The following is a 22,559-nucleotide window of genomic DNA, read 5'->3' on the forward strand; positions in this document are numbered from 1 at the left end:
ATGAGTGGCATAGGGCAATCTCTATATTTGGCTCAAGCCAACCCTTTTTGCTGAATGGCTCTGACACTTTCTCATTGCCTACGTTTGCCTCACATAATTTCCACCAACTGGAATTCTGCCTTCTGGCTAGAATGGAATGAAAGGATATTGGATTTGTCAAATTCTTTTTCTATGTCTGTTGACATGATTATGGTTTTTTTTGGTCTTCTATTAACGATGTGAATTACACTGAGTTTCAGATATTAAGCCAGACTTACTTTCCTGGGATCCCTCTTATTCATGGTATATAATCTTTTTATGTTTTGCTGTATTTGGTTTGCTAGTATTTCCTTGAGCATTTTTGTGTCAATATTCATAATGTATATTGGTCTATAATTTTCTTTCCTCATGATGTCTTTGGTTTGTTTTGGAATCACAATAGTACTGGTATCATACAGTTAGTTGGGAAGTGTTCTTTCCCTTTCTAGTTTATAGAACAGTTTATGAAGAATTGACATTAAATCTTTTTAAAGACTAATGGTATTTTAATTTTTGTTTTTATCTTTTAGGATTCTCCTTTTACAAATGCAGGAATGGGGTCTAATCTAAATCTCTTGGGTGAAATTGAATGTGATGCCAGTATAATGGATGGAAAATCCTTAAATTTTGGAGCTGTTGGAGCACTGAGTGGTATGTGTACATTATAACACACTACTTCTCTTCTTAAAAAAACTGTAACTATTACCATTACATGCTGCTTAAAGACCCAGTCCAGTCTTTTCCACCATTCTTGCTCGGAATAGTGTTGAAAACAAACATTTTTTCTTTTACTGAATTTAAAACATGAAATCTTACTTATGAACAGTTTTTAAAAAACAGTGAAATGGCTTATGTGCAGATCTTTGTTAGAGTTTGATCATTGTCCTCCAGCCCCTCAAAAGATAATAGACGTTATAGCATATTCTACTAATTTTTTGATTATTTGAAATACAGGTTTTTACAATTATTTGAAGTAATATATTTTTATTGTTAAAAATTCAAATGACATACAGGCATACCTCAGATGCGATGTTGTGGGTTCTGTTCCAGACCACCTCAATAAAGTGGATATTGCAGTTGAGTCACACAAATATTTTGGTTTCCCAGTGCCTATTAAAGCTAAAAAAATAGATTCACAATAATATCACATGTGAATCATGGCAGTTTTGCTTTTTCCTTTCCAGTGTTTAAATTTTTCAGTTTTTTCTTGCATTATTATGCTGGCTATGACATCTAGTGCAGTGTTGAATATAAATTGTGATAGTGTATGTTCATCCTTGCTTTATTCCTGGTCTTAGAAGGAAAGCATTAAATATTTCACCATTCTGTATGCTGCTAGCTGTAAGATTTTCATCTATGCTCTTTATCAGATTGAAGAAATTCCCTTCTATTCTTAGTTTGCTGATAGTTCGTATTATAAATGGGTATCGAATATCTTTAAGTGCTTTTCTGCATCTATTGAGATGCGGATTTTTCCCCTTTATTTTGTTAAATACGATGAAGTTTATGATTGATTTTGGAATGTTCCTTTCTTGGCATAAAGTCTTCTTGGTCATAAGTTTTTATTTTTTTTATATTCTGCTGGATTTTATTTGCTGATGTTTAAGATTTTTGACATCTATGTTTGTATAATAGATTGGCTTTAATTTTCCTTTCTTATAATATTCTTTTCAGGTTTTGGAATCATGTAATGGCTGGCCTCATAAAATGAGTTGAGGATTTTTTTTTCTCTAATCTTTGAGAAAGTTTGTGTACAATCAGAATCATTTTTTTTTTTTTTTAGTTTTTTGGAAGAATTCATTAGTTATCCTAAATTATTAGTGAAGGTTTTTTTTTTTGTGAAAAGTTTTAAAAAATGGGATTTAATTTCTTTAATAGTTATAAGACTGTATTTTCTTTTTCTTATTTTTTCCAAGGAATTTGTCTTTCTCATATGAGTGTTCAAATTTATTTGCCTATAGACTTTTTAGTTAGCTTTCTTTATTGATTTCTAGTTTAATTTTACTGTGGCCAGGGAACATACGCTATATGATTCCAATCCCTTGAAGCTTTTTGAGACTTACTTTATGGTCCAGCTTATAGTGTGCTGATAAATGTTCCATGTGAACTTCAAAAGAGTATGTATTTTGCAGTTGTTGGGTGCATGTTATAAATATCAATTAGATCTATTTGATGATTCATTTGTTCCAGTATTCTATATCCTTTCTGATTTGTGTGATAGGTAAGAAAGTGTATTTCAGTTAGTTTTAATTTTAATTTTTTATTATGAAATTTTATTGGTATTTAATGAAGTTTAATATGTTTGAAGGCCATTAACATTTTTCTGTGAACTATTTATACCTCTTGTGTGGCTTGCCTTTTAAAATTCTACAATGTGCTTTATAATATTAGAATTAAAATTTTTTATTTGTCAAACATTACTTTCTCTTTTATGGCTTTTGTATTATGCATTTTTAATGGTTTCTCATAATTATAAGTACAGTCACCTATATTTTCTTCTAATACATGTGTAATTTATTTTTATTTACCTCTTGAATGCATTGTTTATTTTTTCTGAAATGACCAACAAATGGTTCCTACATAATTTGTTGAGTAACAATAATAACAATAAAAATTACCATTTATTGGGTGACTGTTACACACTATGCATTGTTCTTTAGTTGTTTATATATTTTAAATCATTTATTTCTCACAATAACCTTATGAGATCAATACTCTTATCCCCATTTTACAGATGAGGACATTGAGACACAGGAGAGTTTTAGGAATTTGTTCAAGGTTACTGTAGCAATCTGGGTCCAACTAGGAGGCAAAAACCACACAGTTTAAACAGGAAAAAATTAATATAAAAATTTAACATAAACAGTGATAGAAGAGTAACTAATAAAGGTGGAAAGAATACAAAGTATATCCTGGGGCAGAAGGAGAATACCCAAAAAAGGATAAACTTGAAAGGGGGTTTATACCTTATAAAAGATATGGTTGCTTTCTACTTTCAGGCAGAGAAATTGCTGGGGATACCCAGGCCACAGTCACTGTGAGAGCTGAAACAATTTTGTGGGGTTCTGGTGAGCTCAGCCTGGTAGGTGGGCCCACAGAGGTTGGGAAGCCATGAGGATTAAAACTGTGTTGGGTAGGATAAAGATTGGGCTTTTGGCTCATCAGACAGCCAATTCCATGGTGCACTTGGCTATGTGTGCCTATTGGGCTGAGGAGAAGATGTAGGGATCAGTGACTTGAGCTGGGCACACTCCTATTCTTTCTGGGGCTGTCAGTTATGCTGCTGTGGCCTGAATCAGGAACTGGGGAAAACATGTGGTGGCCAAATGCTAGAGAAAGCTGCATCCTCAGGCACTTAGCACTGGAGACTACCATGTGGGTCAGATAGTAGAGAAAAACTGGTGCTCTCCAGGAGCCTGGCCAGCAAGCCACCCTTTCCTCCTGCGCTGTGTCTCCAGTGCCCTCTACTGACAAAGCTTACCAGTGCCAGCTGGCAAAGGAAACATTTAAAGGGCCCATATCCATTTTCACACATCAGGCAACAAAGGGTGAATTTGTGGCTGAGAAGCAATAAATTGATAGCTAATACAGTTATAAAACAGTCTGACTCCCAGCAGTCTGTGTGCTTTCTACCTTTCATATAGTCTATCCTTGTCTTACTCATCTGAAATACTATCTATATCATATATTAAGTATCCAAATTCACATGTGTCTGTCTGAACTTTAGCTAATTCTATTTGATTGATATATTTGTCTGTTTTGTAAACAAACCACAATCTTTTAATTAGAATAGCTTTTAATGAGAAATGGTATTTAGTAAAGTGAATACCTCTTAATTTTTTTCAAAAAGTTTTCCTGATGAATTTAAGAGCTTGTCATACATCATGGAAATCCTTTTGAAGTTTTGAATTTATAGATTTGAATTGATAAGTTTAATTTGGCAATTGTTAACGTCTTTACGATATTGAATCATAGAAATAATTTTAAGAGCTAGTACGGAGATCTGAACTTTTCCTTCTTTAGTATTTTGTACTTTTTTTGTGATAGAAGTTTTTGGTATTTAGCTAAATGCATAACTAGTTTTGTTTTATGTCAATCTGATGGCCTCAATTTGAGTTTTTATAGCCTCTTTTTTACCACAGTTGATTTTTTCTTTTCTTTTCTTTTCTTTTTTTTTGGTATTAATTATGTCCTGAGAGGCTTCCTTAGGTTAGTGGTTAAGGGTATAGCCTCTTGCTTTAGCTGCCTTTGCTAAAAATCTCAGTGCTGTGATCTTGGGCAGGTAATTTAATCCTCTGTGCAAATGTTTCCTTATTATTCAGATGGGGTTCATAGATGTATTTATGTGATAAAGTGAAGAGATCAGTTAAACAATCTAATACAGTTAAGGGTTGGCCCGGGGCCTGGTGCGTGTTAGATACTAAGTTACTATCTTTTGTCAACCTCATCATTGTCATATTTGTTATTGTCATTATCATCTCGATAATATTTTTCAAACTAATACTTACTGTCCCATCATTCCTCCCAGATAAGCTCCCCCTTCTCACTTTTCACATTCTGTTTTTCCTCCTGGAAACAATCTGAACCATATTTTAGGTTACAATCTTGTACGTACTTGGCCTCTTCTCCTTACCCTTACCCAGTTTGTAAGACTTTTTCTTTATTTTATCTCCCTTGCTGGTGAGATTTAAAATTTTTGGCCATTAATTTTTTCCCCAAGGTAAATTTGAAGCTGTTTGTCATCATGTTTATTCTTTAGAGAAAATTCATGATTATGTTAGTAGAGGCCACATTTTCAGTTCATTTTTTAATTCTATTATTCTGCAGTCTTTTGAGAAAGGAACCTAATTTAAATATGTATTATTTCAAATTCAGCCTTTGCTTGTTGTAGCATTTGACAAAACACGAGAATGTATATTTTATATTTGTTTTTGCATCTACTAGATATTTATATATTTGTTGATTTGATCTGTTGTTGTTTATGGTAATTCAGGGTTTTCACTGCTATATAAAAGAAGAGTTTTCCAAGATATTTAAAAATTATTTTATTGAGACTGCCACAAAACTGAGTGAGAAACTTGAACACATTTTTCTGACTTCATTTTCTGCCAATTTTATTTTATAGGTATCAAGAACCCAGTCTCAGTTGCGAACAGACTCTTGTGTGAAGGGCAGAAGGGCAAACTCTCTGCTGGTCGAATTCCTCCTTGGTAACCACTTTGTTCTGCCCGACTTTCCCTGGGTCTCTGGTCTTTGGTGCATGCAGTGTTTGAAGGCTATTTTTTTACACCTAGGGTTGATGGTGTTGCTTACACACCAGCAGCAGTATCTTGCCTTTAGCTGAAGACTCACTTTGTTCTGTGATCTTGGAACACTTTGTACACTTGATAGAACTCCAGATGGAATAGAATATTATGGATTAAAGCAGAAAAGAGTTAATTTTTGGTTTTGTAATTGATTATAGGAATATTTTTGCTGTTACCAAGTGCTCAACTGGGGCCTTTTTATTATGAAACTTTAAAAGTATCTTACACACTGTAGAGTCTAAACTAATTTTTTATTTTTTTATCTTGAGGAGTTTTTAGAATAAAAGTACTTAATTTTTCTCTTCTGGAGAAACACATTATGACACTAAGATTAGTAAGCTCACATCTTATCTCTAGCATTAACATACAATTTTCATTAAAAAAACTTTGAACTTTTCAAATATTTATCAAAGTAGAGAAAACATTGTAAAGAGCCCTTATCAACCTGTCATCCAGCTCCAATAATTGTTTGTGCCCTTCATCTATCTCATGCACCTGTCTTTTTTTCCTCTAATATTTTAAAGCTTATCCTCGACATCATATTTCACTCCTAAATAGTTTTGTAAATTTGTCTGTTTGCAAAACATAACCACCATCCTGTTAGCATACCTAACATTATTAATAAGTATGCCTCAGTACTTGCCTAATACTCAGTATGTATTCAGCATGCCTAGCTGTGAAGGTTACTGATCTGTGTTAAAAGTTATGGCAACAGTACTATAGGAATCACTTTATTTGACTATTAATTTGAAGTCATAGAAAATAAATTAATATGGTTTTGAAAAATTTTGAAATCTAAATTAAATTCAAGGTATCCTTTTAATCATATACTTCTCAGGTGTTTAATTGTGGTACCGAAAGTGTCAATTATAAAAAATTTTTGAAAAAAATTAATTTTTAATATTTGTTTCAATAAAGCCAAGGATAAGGAAAAGCAAATCTGATTTCTTGAGATAATTTCTAGTATGTGTTTGGTTGATATCAATAAGTTTACTTATAACTCTGAAAGTAGGAAAAGTGATTTGAAAATTCTTATATGTACTTTTCGTAATTTATATTAAACCCATGTTATTTTGTTTAACTGGTATGAAGACCACTAATCCAAATTTCTGTTTGTTTAGTAGTTATAGAATCTTACTATCCACATCTTTTTAGGAGAGTAATAGGTACAAAGAGATTGTCTCTGGATTTACATTTTTCTCAATATTGATTTAAATGTCACTGTTTTCTTTTACCCATATTTGTTATTACACATAAAGATAATTAACCCTAACTAAATCAATTTAGAAGACATGTACCCAGGTAGGGAGGAAACAAGTTGTTTTAGTTGAAAAGAAAAATAGCCTAAAGCCTGTGGAAAGTATTCTAAAGTTCGCCTACAAACCTATCATAGTCCCATTCCCGCTACTCTTTATGGCAGTTACCAAGTTGATTCTCAAATTTATATGGAGCAATGAGGGCACAATAATAACCAAGACAATTTTGAAACAGATCAGATTTAGACTTATTTACTGGCTATCATATGTAAAAAGATCATTAGGGCAGAACTGGAAGTCCAGAAGCAGACTCAGTAAATAAGTAAATTTAGTCTGTAGTAGCAGTGTCATCTCAAAGCAATATGGGGGAAAAAAGGATGGTATATTAAGAAAATTGTTGAAACAATTGGCTACCTAGTGGAAAAATGTTAATTTAAATTCCTGTGTCACACCATTAAAAAAAGTTCAAACATGAAAATGAAAAATCATAGTATAAAATTTTCAGGAAAAATATGAGAGATTATGTTTATGACTGTGAGGTAGCAAAAACCTTCTTAAGAGTAAAAAGTAAGGCTAAATATTGAAACATATGACAAATGAACATATATAACTATTATACAACTGAAGATACCACAATCTGAATTAAAGGACAATATGGCCTTTAGAACTGAGAAAAATTATTTGCAGCATAGGTAGCAAACAAAAGATTAGTATCCACTGTGTTTAAGAACTATAAAATATCAATAAGAAAAAGACAACCAAAATTCTAAAAATTGACAAATAATAACAAATAGACAATTTATAGAAAAGAAAGTATTGATGGCATATAAATGCACAAAAAGGTGCCCAAATCATAATATAAATCAAGGAATTATGAATTAAAATAACAAGATGATATTTTCACCTTATTTAAAGTAGCAAAATTAACAAAGACTAATAATATCCAATAATGTTGAAGATGTGGAAAAGCAGGTTTTTTGTTCTATTAGCAGTGGAAACATAAATTGATATAGCCAGATGAGAGACATTTTGATATTATTTATTAATTTAAAAAATTGAAAATACAGATGCTGTGCACTCTTGCAGTTAATTATATGTCTTAAGACAGAACACTTTGACATGTACACAGGAAGATATGCATTGCAAAAGAAGGATACAGCAACATTGCTTGTGTGTAGAACTGTAAGCAACCTAAATGTTCATTAATAGCTAAGTAAATTGTTTTCTTGTCATATTATTAAATACTCTACAGCATAAAAAAAGAGGGAAACATTTATATAGAAACACTGATCTCTACAATATAGGCTAAAAAACAAGTTGTTGAATGTTCAGTTTAACTTATGTTTTCTTAAAAAACTTACAAACTAATTTGATGAATACCTGTTTCCCACCACCCAGGTTAGGAAATAAAACATTACCAAGAGATGTAAGCTGACTAGACTGAACCCTTTCTAATGTCATCCTAATCTTTACAACCCTGCTCCTAGGTAACAGTTGTCTTGAATTTAAGCTTTTCTCATTCTCTTAAATTCCTTCATAGTATTACAACATATACAATACTCCAATTTTCTGAGGCTACATATATATGTACATAGATATACAAAAATGGTCTGGAAGGAAGGTTGCCAAACTCACGGTGATTACTTTTGGGAAGGAGGAAGGAAAGAACAAGATGAGGCAATTGTCAAAGAAGACGTGTAATCTTATATTTTACAAAGATAAAATATATGGGAAAAAGTGGTGGCCATCTCTCCATTAAAATATCATATAGTGATGCTACACTTATTTGGAACTAGCTATCGATTTTCTGATGCACACAGTTCTTCAGCTTTATTCTTTGTTTTTTGTTTTCAAATTGTTTTAAACATTTAGGCATTTTGCATTTCCACATGAATTTTAGAATTAACCTGTCATTTCTATAAATACCCTGCTGTAATTTTGATTAGGATTACAAGATATCCATTTATTAATAATTTTTTTGACTGTACAGGTCTTGCACAGCTTTTATCCAGTTTATACTTAAATACTCCATTCTTTTTGATGTTGTGATAAATTGCCTATTAAAAATGTTAATTTCCATTTGTTCCTTGCCAATACATAGAAATATGATTGATTTTATTATATAGATATATTATCCTGGGAATTTGCCAAATTCATTTGTTCTGGTACTACTTTTATAGATTCCATAAGATTTTCTACGTAAACAGCCATGTCCTCTGGGAATCTTGTTTTACTTCTTTTGTTCTAATATGAATTCCTTTAATTAATATTTTTTCTTTATTACACTAACTAGGACCTCCAGTGCAATGTAGAATGGAAGTGTGAGAGTGGACAAATTTTCATTGTTTGTGGTCTTAGGGAAGTAGTATTGGTCTTTTAATGTTAAGCATGATGAGTGCTGTAGATTTGTCATATGTCTCTATTTTATGTTGAGAAAGTCCCCTTCTTTGCATAGTGTGCTGAGAGTTTTTAATAGGAATGGGCGGTGCACTTTATCAAATGCTTTTCTGCATTTATTGACATGATCTTATAATTTTTCTTATTTAGTCAGTTAATGTAGTGATTGGTTGATTTTTGACTGTTCAGGCAACACTTGCTTTCCTGGAATAAATTCCACTTGGTTATAATGTATTATCCTTTTATTATATTGTTGGATTCAATTTGCTAATAATTTGTAATGAATTTTTACATTTATGTTAATAAGTGGTATTGGTCTGTACTTTTCTTACAAATGTTTTTGGTTTGATTTCATTTTGCTTCTTGGATATACAGGGATATTTCATCAAATTGGGAAAAATTTTGGCTATTATATCTTCAGATATTTTTTTCTGATCCCCCCCCTTCTCTTCTATCCTTTAGGGCTCCAAATGCACATCTATTTGACCTCTTGTAGTAGTCTTACAGATCACTGATAATTTGTTTACTTTTTCCATTCACTTTTCTTTTTACTTTATTTCAAATAGTTTGTATTTTAATAAATACTCTTGAGCTTTATTCTAGGATGTGGCTAAGTTAGCGAGAGGCAGTTTCATCTTTTCAGGTCTTGCTTTATACTTTGTTCCATGCGACTTGGGAAGCATTTAGCCTTGAGGAGCATTTAGCTTTGAGCTAGTTTTGCTTTGCTATTGGGGCCAAACCCTTCTGAGTACTATAACAGATGCACATAGAATGAGGTTTTTTACTTAAACTGGTGGGAACAGGAGCTGTTCCTGGCCTTGGATGAACTTGGGAATTGTGTCCTCTAAAACTTTCACATTATTCTTTCTCAGGTTTTGGGTAATTTCCTCTTACACGTATACTGATCTCTACTCAGTCGAATACTAGATGAGGACTCTGCAGATCTCCAGAGTCCTTTCTCTGTCCAGCTCTCTCCTCTCTGGTACTCTGCCTTTTGAACTCTGGCCACATGGTTTCTCTGGACGCCAAGCTCTGTCTCTTCAACTCAGCAAGATTGCTAGGCTCTTCCTGAATTACCTTTCTTGAGCTTTGGCCTGGAAACTCTAGTCAGGAAACTGGGACAATCATAGAGTTGACCTTGTTTATTTCCTTTTTCTCAAGGATCACTGTCCTACGTTGCCTACTATATAAATGTCTAAAAACTATTGTTTTCTATGTTTTGTCTGATTTTTCTTTCATTGGTTCAAGCAAGGGTGTAAATTTATTCTCTGTTACTCCATTTTGTCCAGAAGCAGAAATCTTTCACATATATGGAAGTTCACTGTATACCTGTAGTAGTTAAAAAAAGACCCAATTCCTTGACTATCCTAAATCAACAAAACCAAATTTATCATGATTTTACTTTGAGCTTATTTACACGTGACCCTGATAAGTCTAATTTCTATAATGATAATAGCTAACATGTATTGCATTTTAATTTTATGACAGGCACTGTTTTATTGGTTTGCATATATTATAAAAATTATACAATGATTTATGAGAATAAGACACATTTTACAGGTAAACTGAGTCCCATTCTTGACTACTGTTATACTATTAGAATTAATAGAGTCCCTCCATTATCCATATCACACTAGAAGCAACAGGTTAGAAGTAAAGGAGGAATAGAATCCTTTTATGATAATGAGAAGTAACTGTTTATATCCATTTAGTTATTAATTCACTTAGCCATTTATAATCATTTAGCAAGTGTTTGTTGTTCACGTCCTGTATGTCAGGCATAGAGGTAGAAAAAATATCAAAAGCTGATGGAAGATTTAGAAATTATGGTCCTCTGGTGTCATCTGTTGAGGCAGATCACTCTATGGAGAGGTCAAGAAGGCATTACGTATAATGAGTGTTTTCTAAGAAGTCCTTACATAAAAAAACTTATTTATCTGTATACTTCATTGAGGAAGGCAGGAGGTCTATCTGTTTCAGCTGTATCTAAAGTTGTTAGAATTTTATAAACTCTTATTACTTTGTTAGAAAAACTCTCAGTAGAACCCTAGGCAGAACAGTGCTTCTATTAGCCGAAGGTTTTCTATATTTTAATTTATTAAGTTATAGCCACCATGATATGTGTATTGTTTAAGTATTGGTGTTTGGTCAGACTAGTAGAGTATTTGATACCTTCATAAACTTGATGGGACCTATTGTAGTATATCATAAACTGTTATGTTTATGAACCTATAGCCTTGAATCTTTTTTCCTTCATTATGACAGAGTACAACTTTATAGGTATTACCATCTACAATAGGAGTTTGGCCAGATCTGGTCTGCTGACTGTTTTTTGTAAATAAAATTTATTGGAACATAGCCATACCAATTCGTGTATGTATTGTCTATGGCTGCTTGTGCACTGCAAAGATCAAACTGAGTAGTTGCAGCAGAAACATTCTGGCCACAAAGCCTAAACTATTTACTGTCTGGCCCTTTACAGAAAAAATTTGCTGACTCCTAATATAGAAGTTATAATTTTTGGAAATTGCATTTCTTTTGATGAAAAAGAGAAAGCTAGACAAGTGTTGTTTTATGTTTAGTATGAATGAAACCTCAGGTGCTCCTTATACCCTTGGATTTTTTGAGAGGCCAGTTTAAGTTTTGGTATATTATTTCTTTTAAAGTAATATTTAATTTATTGTATTTGATAATTTCATTCAAATTTATTCTACTTTTGTTGTATGAATGTGGAAAAAAATGACAGATTAAAGGAAGCATAAGACCTGCCAACTGATCAGAATGTATAGATTTAGTTGGATTCCTATTCAAACCAAACAGTTTAAAAAACAAAATAAAAATAATAGTAAAAATTTTATAAGACAATCAAGGAAGTGTGAACATTGGTTAAATATATTTTGATTCTGAGAATTTATTGTTAAAAAATTTTAGCTGTCAGTTGGTTATGTTGTGGTTATGTTTTTTAAAAAGTCATGTTTTGAGATGCATGCAAAATATTTATATTTGAAATTATATGATATATGGGATTTGCTTCAAAATAATTCAGATGGGGGTATAAATGAATGAGATTAGCAATGTATTAATAACTGATGAAATAGGTTGATGATCCATTGGATGATTGGTGATCCATTCTCTATAATGTATATGCTTGGAAATTTCTGTAATAAAAAAATTTTAAAAGATTTAAATTCTTATTTTTTAATTTGGTTGTTATATGTTATTTCCAAATGCAACAAGTTTTCCTTTATTTGTACTTTATGTGTCTGTAAGCTTTAAATAATCGATAGCCACCGATTTGTCTTTCCTCAATTTTGTATATTTAAGGTGAACAAAGAAGTGATAAGTGAAATAGATAGAAATCAGTTTTTAGTTCATTTTCCCCTATATCTTTCTCATCTAATAATGTAATTTGATTGTTTGGGTCCCTGAGCATTCTTGAGAGCTTTCTGAAGCACTAAATTACACAATTTTAGACTGATTATGGAATCTTGGTTCTTTGAAAATGGGTGTTTCCCTCCCACCCATAAGATTACCCAGATACCCCTTTTTGAGATATTTGTCTATCTTAGCACTTGGAGCAGCACTTACAGCTCAGCTTATTGAAGGTTTTAATCTACTCACCTCAGGGCTGGTCTCAGTAGAGTGCCCTTGCTTTTTGTTTTATATTACTTTAGACTTGCTTTAATGTCAATTAAGGTGGATATAGTATGAAGAAAATGTTTTGTCCTTTAGGGCATTTTGACACCCTAGTTTATTATTATTTTTTTAACATCTTGCTAATGTTTATTTAATGCTTAGTGTGCTTTAGGCACGGTTCTAATTGCTTGGGATATGTTGAAAACACAGATTCCCACTCCTACAAAGCTCATAGTTATGAGGAAGACAGAAATAAACAAGAAGGTGGAGAAAAGAAAAAAATGTGAAAAGAACAGAATAAGAGGGATTGAGAGTACTGGATAGGGTCATGCAAAGTGTTGGGGTACAATTATAAATAAGTCTTATCAAGCACAGATATTGGAGTAGATGAGGGAATTCGACCTTTGGGAAATAGGCCTGATAGAGGGAACAGTCAAGATGAATGCCCTGAGACAAGAGCTTCTGTGGCACGTCTGTGTTTTTACAAGAGGCTGGAGTAGAGTTAGCAAGGACGCGAGAGGAGTAAGAGTTGAAGTGAGAGGGCAGAAAGAATACGATCACTTGGGAGATTGTAGATTCTTGTGAAAACTCGTTTTTGTACAAGAGTTCTCATGAGAGGTTTTGCAGGACTTTGAGAAGAGGAATATCATTATCTGACTTGTGTTTTACAGGGATAGCTGGTGATAGACTGGGGTTGGGAGCAGAGCAAGGAAAGCATGAAATTAATGAGGCCAATGCAACAATCCAGGTAACAGATGATGGTGGCTCAAACCAAGGTGGTAGCAGTGGAGTCGGTGAGAAGCTGTCATATTCTGGATGTATTGTAAATGTAGAGTCAATGGGATTTTCTAACTTGATTGAGGTGAAACTTTTTTGAAAGTTTTCTCCTTGTAGAGTCAGAAGACCAGGAATTTGAATTGGTACTGCGTTTAATGTTCTGGAAAGTGATTTTTTTTGAAATGTTAATATAGCTTTTTAGCAAAAGCTTATGCAGCTTTACCACATTTTAAAGTGATTTCAAAAGCAATTTACATGCCATTTTGTATGATGATGAGTTACTAGACAAGTAATTTTTGGTCGGAATTTAAAGTCGGATATTCAATATTCTTATCTATAAGATGGTACCCAAGTATTCACCTTCTTGTGAATGTTGTAAAATGCTGAAAGTATTTAAAAACTTGCATAGCAGACAATGACAAATTGATTTTATTTGAATTAAACCTATGAATGATTAAGAAATGGAAAATGAAACTAAAAATATTTTGTAAAATGCTACTGAGTCCAGATACTGGTATTAAACCCCAAATGACCAATGGACATGTTGAGAATATTGGATTCTACTCCAAATTTCTGTCCTGATTGTTTAATCTCTTAGTTCGGCATCTCTTTTACATCTTTGCACAAAGAGAAGTTATTTCTTAAACTCTTTTACTAGAAGAAGGAAGTGCTAAAAATGCCATCAGGACAGCTCAACTCAGATCCAAGTTTCTATGTAAGTTGTTCCTCCATTTGAACTGTATGGGACAGCTTTTCTTTGCAGTTTCTTTGGTGGTTTTCATTTGATACAAGAACAGGAGACACCGTTTTCCATTTTCAGAATCTTTTAGAATTTTTTAAAAATGGAAGTGTGAAGAGGTAAAGTTGTTTATTCTTGTTGGCCCTCTCTCCTCTCTTTTTCCAATGTCTACCTTTATGTACATTGGAAAACAGTTATTGGGCTTAACCATTCAGTTTTTCTTTGGAACCATTTGGGTATGTTTCTGAGTGTCTACTTCGATTTTGTTTTGCCAGTCTGTCACTAATCTTATTAACAATCAAATATAAAGGCTTCAATATGTATTGCTTTGAGATTTTAGTGTTGGAATGGTTAGAGTAGAAACAAAAAGTAGGGAACAGGAAACTAATGAGTAGGCTCTTGTTCCAGGAATCCATTACTAGCTGGCTGAGATCTTTAGGAAGTTGGCTATAGAAAAAGATGAAGTGATTGATTATAATGGTAATTGCTTCCTATTATGTGTTTGAGAATGGGTGGTTAATTATCCTGCATGCTATTTTAAACCTCTGAAAATAAATCTTCTACAGTTAGCTTACAGTATCTTTTTATTTACTTTGTTATGTTAAAACTTGTGGTTTGGTGCATAAAAAATTACTTTTGGAACATATCACAGTACTTTACTTACCACAGTAAAAAAGATTCTGAGGGTCAGGTATATATTTTGTTGCATTTGAGAGTTAGAAATGTAAGCACATCTCATTGTTTTTGGGCATCTCCAGATGTACCCACTCATTTTGAGTTATACCATGTGTACTAGGCAAGAATACCATATCTGAAGACATTCTCTTAAACTTGACTCTTAACTCGATTAAATAGATCTTATTACGTTAACTGAGAACCATGTCAATCCAAGATAAATCTTAATATTTTCACTGGGAAATCAACATTTTTTACTTCTTATGTTGAATTTTACCAATTTTTACTTGTTAGTTGTTGCAAATGAAATGGTACCATTTCTAATTATAAAATTTCTGATGGACAATTTTTAAATAATTTTTTTTGGCATATAGCCATATTTTTATTTTGAAATAAATCTATAATTATATCAATATGCAAGACTTTTTTAGTTACCTTACTATATTATGTTGCATATGTAGGAGAAAATGACACCGAATTTTTAAAAGAATAATTTTTCTGTTGTTAGCTTTTTAGTTGGAGAAGGAGCCTACAGATGGGCAGTAGATCATGGAATACCCTCTTGCCCTCCTAACATCATGACCACAAGTGAGTAAAAACTTTTCAAAATTAAGCTATATTAGCATATATACCAGAAGGTGTTACACTGCTTTTGACTCATATAATACTGATATTTAAGGAAGAAAGCTTATATGTTGAAATAGTTCTAGTTAAAAGATGTATATGAAGTTATTTGATTTTAAGTCATCTTTGTATTCCTAAGATCCCCACATTGCTTTCTCATGCCTTTATAGAAGTATTGCTGAAAGGTCCCATTTTCATTACTTAAAATAATTACTAATAATAAAACCATAAAACCACTCCTTTAGAGAGAGAGAGAAGAAAACAGGTCAATATTTAACTGTCCCTGAGCTGAGGAAGGTCTTTCTAGGTACCAAATTCAAGAGAAGGAAAAACAAAAGTGACTGTATAAGAGTTAAGACTGAAAAACCACTTATAAATGTTACAAAGAGATACATACCCTTAATCTATGAAGAAGTTTACCAAATTAAAAACCACACAAGTACATGTAATACTCCAACAGAAAAATGGTCAAAAGTCATAAATATATAACTAATATGGAAATTCATATTAAATGAGTACATGTTAACTTTGTTCCCTCTTAATATGTGAAAGAATTAAAAATATTGTATTATTGCTGGTAAGTGTGTGATAAAATGAATATAATACATTGTAGGTACAAATGTAAATTGGCAGGAATTTTGGAGTACAGCTAAGTAAATAGTATAGATCAAAAGCCTTAAACTTATCCTACTTCTAGAAACTTATCACTAGAGATACAAAGGTTTATGTAGAAGGGTGCTCAGTGAGCATTTTTAAGAATATAAAAAAATCTGAAAAAGTCTTAGTTCAACATAGAACAATGTAAGTAAATAAATTATTATATATTCTTATAATGAAATGTTATTAAGTAACTCAAAATTGTTATCAAGACTAATATTTGATAATAATTAAATCTAATGACTGAAAAAAGTAAAAAATGAGCTTATAAATATTTTTACATGTATTTTATATGTCTATTTGAAAAATCTTGGATACATATTTATGGATAAAAAGATAAATATTAAAACAACACTGTTCTTTAAGTTAAATTTTTGTTTTTTTATCAATGTAATCTATGAATATAATTTAAATAATCAAATGGAAAAATGAGGAATCATTAATTCCAAGGAAACCAACTAGTATAAACAAGAAATGATTATATATCATAGCAAGTATATAAGTATCAGCTCTTAGTAATATTATGTTCAAAATGAATATTCACGTAGATGAAAGTTTAATATCGGAAGGATAGAGGGGACAGAAATGTGTATGTGGCAGGGAAGCAGAGAATATGAGAATTCTAAATTCTCATAGTTCCCCGTCACTCACTCTGCCTTAGAATCTTCCCAGCGGAATGTGTTACAGAGTTCGTGTATCAGGCAAGTGATTCAGGTCATCTAGTTCCATTTTGTTTTCCTTGAAGACACTCCATCTAGCACTTTTGAATCTAGAGTGGGTGCTCACTAGGCCTGCTGCATAATGGTTATCCTTGGTCTTCACCTTACCATCATTTTAGATTCCCTTTTCCTCTCTCCAAAATCGGATTCTTTGTTTCCTAAATCTCATGTTTTTTTCTTTCTTATTTTACTTCCTCATTTGGTTTATGCAAGACTGGAAATCATTTTCCCTTAGGATTTTGAAGCAATTGTTCTCTTATTTTCTAGTTTCCAGTCTTGCTTTTATGCAGTCCCTTGACATTTTGGTTCCCAGTTCTTTGTAGTGTATTTTTACTCTTTGGAAGGAAGCTCTTAGTTCCCACATTCTATTATCATCTTGGAATGGGTCTTTTTTATTCAGTATTCTAGGTACTCATTTTGCACTTTCAATCTGAAAATTCATATGTATCGGTTTGGAAGAAATTAAAAAATATCTATTAATCTTTTCCCATATCTGTCCTCTTTTATTTTTCTAATTTCTATGAATTAAATGCTGGATTGTGCTCAAATCTCTTATTTTTTTTTTTTTTTAAAGTTATTTTCCTTTCCTTTTAAAAATTTCTGTTTTTTGTCCTACTGTGTTGGAAGTTTATTGTTTTTTTATTTTTTATTTTTTAATTTTTAAATTTTAGGTGAGGTAACCCTCGGTTGACCTCACAGATTGCAAGGACCTTGTCAGTTTACAATCCTTTATTTTTGTATTTTTTACACCTACAGTACCTGGTCTTCCTAGGTGGTTTCCCATCCAAGTACTAACCAGGCCTGACCCTGCTTAGCTGCCGAGATCAGATGGGATTGGGCTTGTTCAGTGTAGCATGGCCATAGACTTCAGTTTATCTCCTAAACCTTCTAATTCAGATTTATAAATTTGGTTTTCATAGTTTTAATTTCTAGAGATTCATCTGTGATTAATACTTTTAAAAAATAGTGTACTGTTCTTGGTTCGTGAACTTTATATTTTTGCTTATCTCTCTTAGGATGTTATGGTTTAAAATTTGTTCTTATCTGCTGTTTCTCCTTCTTCTGTCTTTCTTTTTGTTCATTTGTTTCAGATCTTAATACACGTTAGCAAATTTTCTCAACCATCTGGTGACCCTCTGCTGTTTTCCTACTCATAAGTGTGGCACTTAAAAGCCACTTGGAGGCTTTGTATGTGAGGGTAGGTCTGGGTGACCTCAAAGGGGGTGGTATTATCAGGCTTTTTTGTTGGGGGAATTCCTAAGTGTTCCCCCAACAAAATGTCTATACAATGAAACCAAATGTCTATACTATTTTTTATTTTTTATTTTGGATTAGTCAGAGAGAAATCTTCCCAGCTCTGGGCAATAGCCAGTATTCTGGTATAGAACAAGGGAAGAGGCTGGAGGTTCCACTTTTTCTTTTTCAGACTTTTATGTGAATCTCAGTTTTAAGTAGAGTGCCTTATAACTGCTCCCAGCTGTGCTGGATGTCCACTAATTTGGGGCCCATCTGGTTCAGCCTCTCCAGAAAGTTAACCATGTTTTCTGCAAGCATGAGGAAGGGATTTAGGCATTTACTTGTTCCTTATTGACATTTTCTGCCAGTTCTCATGTTTTTAGTTTCAACCTGGCTTTTAGAGATAACAGGTGCTTTCTATTCTGAGCTCTCTTGATGTTAGTTTACTTTGGCCAAGATTAATTTGCTTTGTAATATCTTGGCTACTAGGCATCCAGGTTCATCTTCTTCTACTCACTGTTTGTTCATCCATTTGCTTTCTGTTTTCTGTAATTGCGTTGATATTGCCCTTCACATTATCATCATCCCTTGTGTATGTCAATTTTTTTTCCTCCTTAAATTTCTTTTTTAGTAAGGTTTTAGTAGAGTGTGGAAATGAACTCATGTGTTTAGTCTGCCAGTTTTACTTCAGAACATTTATATAAAAAGGTGTTATAAAATAGCTATTACAAGATATTTTGCAGATGACTTTTTTTTACTATATGTTAGTGTTTTATGCTTGTTTCAAATATAACTAGTATATAATCTTATGTAATATAACATAACAATGTAATAAAATAATATAACAATATATAATGTAATAATATAATATATAACATAATATATATTATAGTATATGAAAATATCCTATATTGGGGGGCTCTCTAATCCTTAGTAAGAATTAGCTTGTGTATTTGTGTAGTTAATAGTATGCTTTACACTTGATTGCCATTTGGGGAGCATAATTTGTAGATTTTTATATCCCTTCAGTGTTCCAAAAGTTTATAGAATGTCTTTCTTTTATCTTAAAAGAATCTCTTACATATTTTTGCACATACTTAATATTTCATTCCTTTATGTAGATCTGAAATTCTACCTGATAATCCCTGCGGCGTGGAATGTGTGTTACCATTTCTGGTAATGCGGTAGGTGTAGTGGTGAAAAACATTTCAGCTTTCATTATTTGAAAAAATCTGTTTTTTGACTTTACTTTTGAAAGGTATTTTTTGTAGGATGTAGTCTTCTAGGTTGGCAAGTTTTTTCTCTTGTACTTTTTTTCATTTATTGTATAAAATATACATAACAAAATTTACCATTTTAATAGTTTTAAGTGTATAATTCAATGGCACTAAATACATTCACAGTTTTGTATAACCATGCATTTCCACAATGTTTTCATCATCCCAAACAGAAACTCTGTACCTATTAAATAAAATAACTGCTCATTCTCCCTTCTTACCAACCCCTGGTAACCTGTGTTCTATTTTCTTTATCTATGAATTTGCTTATTATAGGTACCTGCTATAGTGGAATCATACAGTATTTGTCTTTTGTGTCTGGCTTATTTCACTTAGCATAATGTTTTCAAGGTTCATTTATATTGTAGCATGTTTCAGAATTTTGTTTCTTCTTATGACTGAATAATATTCCATTGTATTCTTTTCACTTTTTTAAAGATGTCATCGTCATTGTCTTCTAGATTACACTGTTTCTGATGGGTAGTCAGATATTTTTATCATTGCTTTCCTGTGGCGATTTGTCTTCTTTTTTCTTTGACTGCTTTTAAGAATTGTTCCTTTATCTTTGGTTTTCAGCATTTTAACCATGATATGCCTAGGTTTTCTTTGTATCTAGTTTTTACTGTGGGTTACTATTTTTAATTAAATTAGGAAAACTTTTAGACAGTTTTTCTTCAGATATTTTCTCTGGTTTATGCTCTCATTTGTTTTTGGGATTTCAGTTCTACTTATATTAAAACGTTTGGTGCTGTTACTTGTTTTTGAGGCTCTTATTTTTTAACCTTTGTTCTTTCTTGTTTTCTGAATTTTCCATAGAAACAAAACTAATAGATCTCTCTCTCTCTCTCTCTCTCTCTCTCTCTCTCTCATCTATCATGTATCTAAAGAGATTTATTATAAGAATTGGCCTATGCAGGTATGGAGGCTGACAAGTCCCAAGATCTTCAGGGTCAGTTAGCAAGTCGGAGACCCAAGAGAGCCAATGGTGTATTTTCAATCCAAGTCCAAAGGCTCAAGAACCAGGAGAGCCAGTTGTTGAGTTCCAGTCTGAAGGCTGGCATGCTTGAGACCCAGGAAGAGCCAATGTTTCAGTTCAAATGCGAAGGCAGATAAAAGTCAGTGTTCCAGTTTGAAGGCAATCAGGAAAGAGGAATTCTCTTACTTGGAGGAGAATCTTCCTTTTAGTTCTGTGAAGGCCTTCATCTGATTGGATTAGGTCCACCTGCATTGGGGAGGGTAATCTGCTTTACTCATTCAACTTATTTACTTATTTTTTATTTTTATTTATTTATTTTTCTGCACCTACAGCGCCTGGTCTTGCTAGGTGGTCTCCCATCCACGTACTGACCAGGCCCGACGCTGCTTACTTCTGAGATCAGACGGAATCGGGCGTGTTCAGGGTAGCATGGCCATAGACTCAGTCAACTTATTTAAATGTTAACCTCATCCTCATCTAGCACATCCTTACAGACATACCCAGAATAATATTTGACCTAATATCTGGGCACCCTTTGCCCTGGTCAAGTTGACACATAAAATTATACTTTTATTTGTATAATTTATTTTGAATTGTCTTAAAGTTCACTAATCTTCTCTTCTGCAGTATCCAATTTGATACTAATCTTATGTAATGATTTTTAAAAATATAAAATATTGTGTTTTCAGTTCTAAAGTTTCATTTTTTAAAAATAGTTTCTGCATCTCTTTTGAAATTTCCCATGTCTTCACCCATTATACTCATTGTTAACATATTTATCGTTGTTATTTTAAAATCCTTGACTGCTAATTCTAAAATCTAGGTCATCTGCTGATCAATTTTTATTGATAGGTTTTTCCTATTTAGTTGCATGTCTCATAATTATTATTTATTTATTTATGTTTTATGGAGACATTGGTTAACGAAATCCAATAAGTTTTGGCTGTACACCACTTTAATAGTAAGACATAGATATTTACACTGTGTGTTCACCTCCCACTGTTAGATTTTTCTGTCACCACATATTTGACCCCCTTTATCCGTCTATTTCCCCCTCCTCTCCCACCCACTACCCTCTGGTAACCACTTTCTGTGAGTCCATGTTCATGAGTCTCTGTTTGTTTGTCCTGTTCATTTGTTGCTTTTAGGTTTTTTATCCCACATATGTGATATCATGTGATATTCAAATTTTTCTGTCTGACTTATTTCGCTAGCATGATTATCTTGAGGTCCATCCATGTTGTCGCAAATGGCAGTATTTTATCTCTTCTTATGGCTGAGTAATATTCCATTGTATATATGTACCACAGCTCCTTTAGCCAATCATCTCTTGTAGGACATTTCGGTTGCTTCCATATCCTGGCCACTGTGAATAATGCTGCTATGAACATCGGTGTGCAAATATTGTTTTGGATATAAGTTTTCAAGTCTTTGGGGTAAATACCCAGTAGAAGGATTGCTGGATCATATTCTTAGGTCATTACTTAGTTTTTTGAGGAACCTCCATACTATTTTCCATAGTATGGCCGTACCAATTTGTAGTCCCACCAGCAGTATATGAGGGTTCCTATTTCTCCACATCCTCTTCAACATTTGTTATTACTTGTCCTGTTGATTATAGCCATTCTAACAGGTGTGAGATGGTATCTCATTGTGGTTTTGATTTGCATTTCCCTAATAGCTAGCGATGTTGAGCATCTTTTCAAATATTTGTTGGCCATTTGTAAGTTCTTTAGGGAGAAGTGTCTGTTCAGGTCCTCTGGCCATTTTTTGATTGGATCGTTTGTTTTTTTGTTGTTATTGAGTCATATGAGTTCTTTGTATATTTTGGATATTAGACCCTTATCAGAGGTGATGCTTGCAAATATGTTTTCCCATTTGGATGGTTGTCTCTTTACCTTGTTGTTGGTTTCTTTTGCTGAGCAGAAGCTTTTTAGTTTGATATAGTTCCATTTATTTATTTTTGTTCTTACTTCTCTTGCATTTGAGGTCAAATTCATAAAATCCTCTTTAAGCTCAAGGTCCTTGAGTTTAGTTCCTATGCATTTTATTGTTTCAGGTCTTATATTCAGGTTCTTAATCCATCTTGAGTTAATTTTGGTATGTGGTGATAGACAACAGTCTAGTTTCATTCTTTTGCAGGTGGCTTTCCAGTTTCCCCAGCATCACTTATTGAAGAGGCTTTCCTTTCTCCACTGTATATTTTTGGCGTTTTGGTCGAAAATTATTTGCCCATATAAATGTGGGTTTATTTCTGGACTTTCGA

At 32.7% G+C, this 22,559-nt stretch overlaps 1 protein-coding gene and 1 pseudogene across 7 annotated transcripts in view; one reads left to right on the plus strand and one right to left on the minus strand.

The window, feature by feature from the left end:
* TASP1 (taspase 1) overlaps positions 1–22,559 on the plus strand; it is a 219,565-nt gene that overhangs the window by 32,148 nt on the left and 164,858 nt on the right. For all 7 annotated transcript variants that reach the window (XR_005655313.1, XR_005655314.1, XM_039874470.1 and 4 more), the window contains 3 exons: positions 549–669; positions 5,144–5,228; positions 15,313–15,392. Coding sequence is in view for 5 of the 7 variants with exons in the window: in XM_039874470.1 (XP_039730404.1) it covers positions 549–669; positions 5,144–5,228; positions 15,313–15,392 (286 nt within the window). In the remaining 2 variants the exon portion in view is untranslated. The remainder of the gene's footprint in view (positions 1–548; positions 670–5,143; positions 5,229–15,312; positions 15,393–22,559) is intronic.
* LOC120612005 (uncharacterized) lies at positions 17,552–17,670 on the minus strand (annotated as a pseudogene).

Source organism: Pteropus medius, unplaced genomic scaffold, assembly GCF_902729225.1.
Source record: "Pteropus medius unplaced genomic scaffold, Ma_sr-lr_union100, whole genome shotgun sequence".
Classification (NCBI taxonomy): Eukaryota; Metazoa; Chordata; class Mammalia; order Chiroptera; family Pteropodidae; genus Pteropus; species Pteropus medius.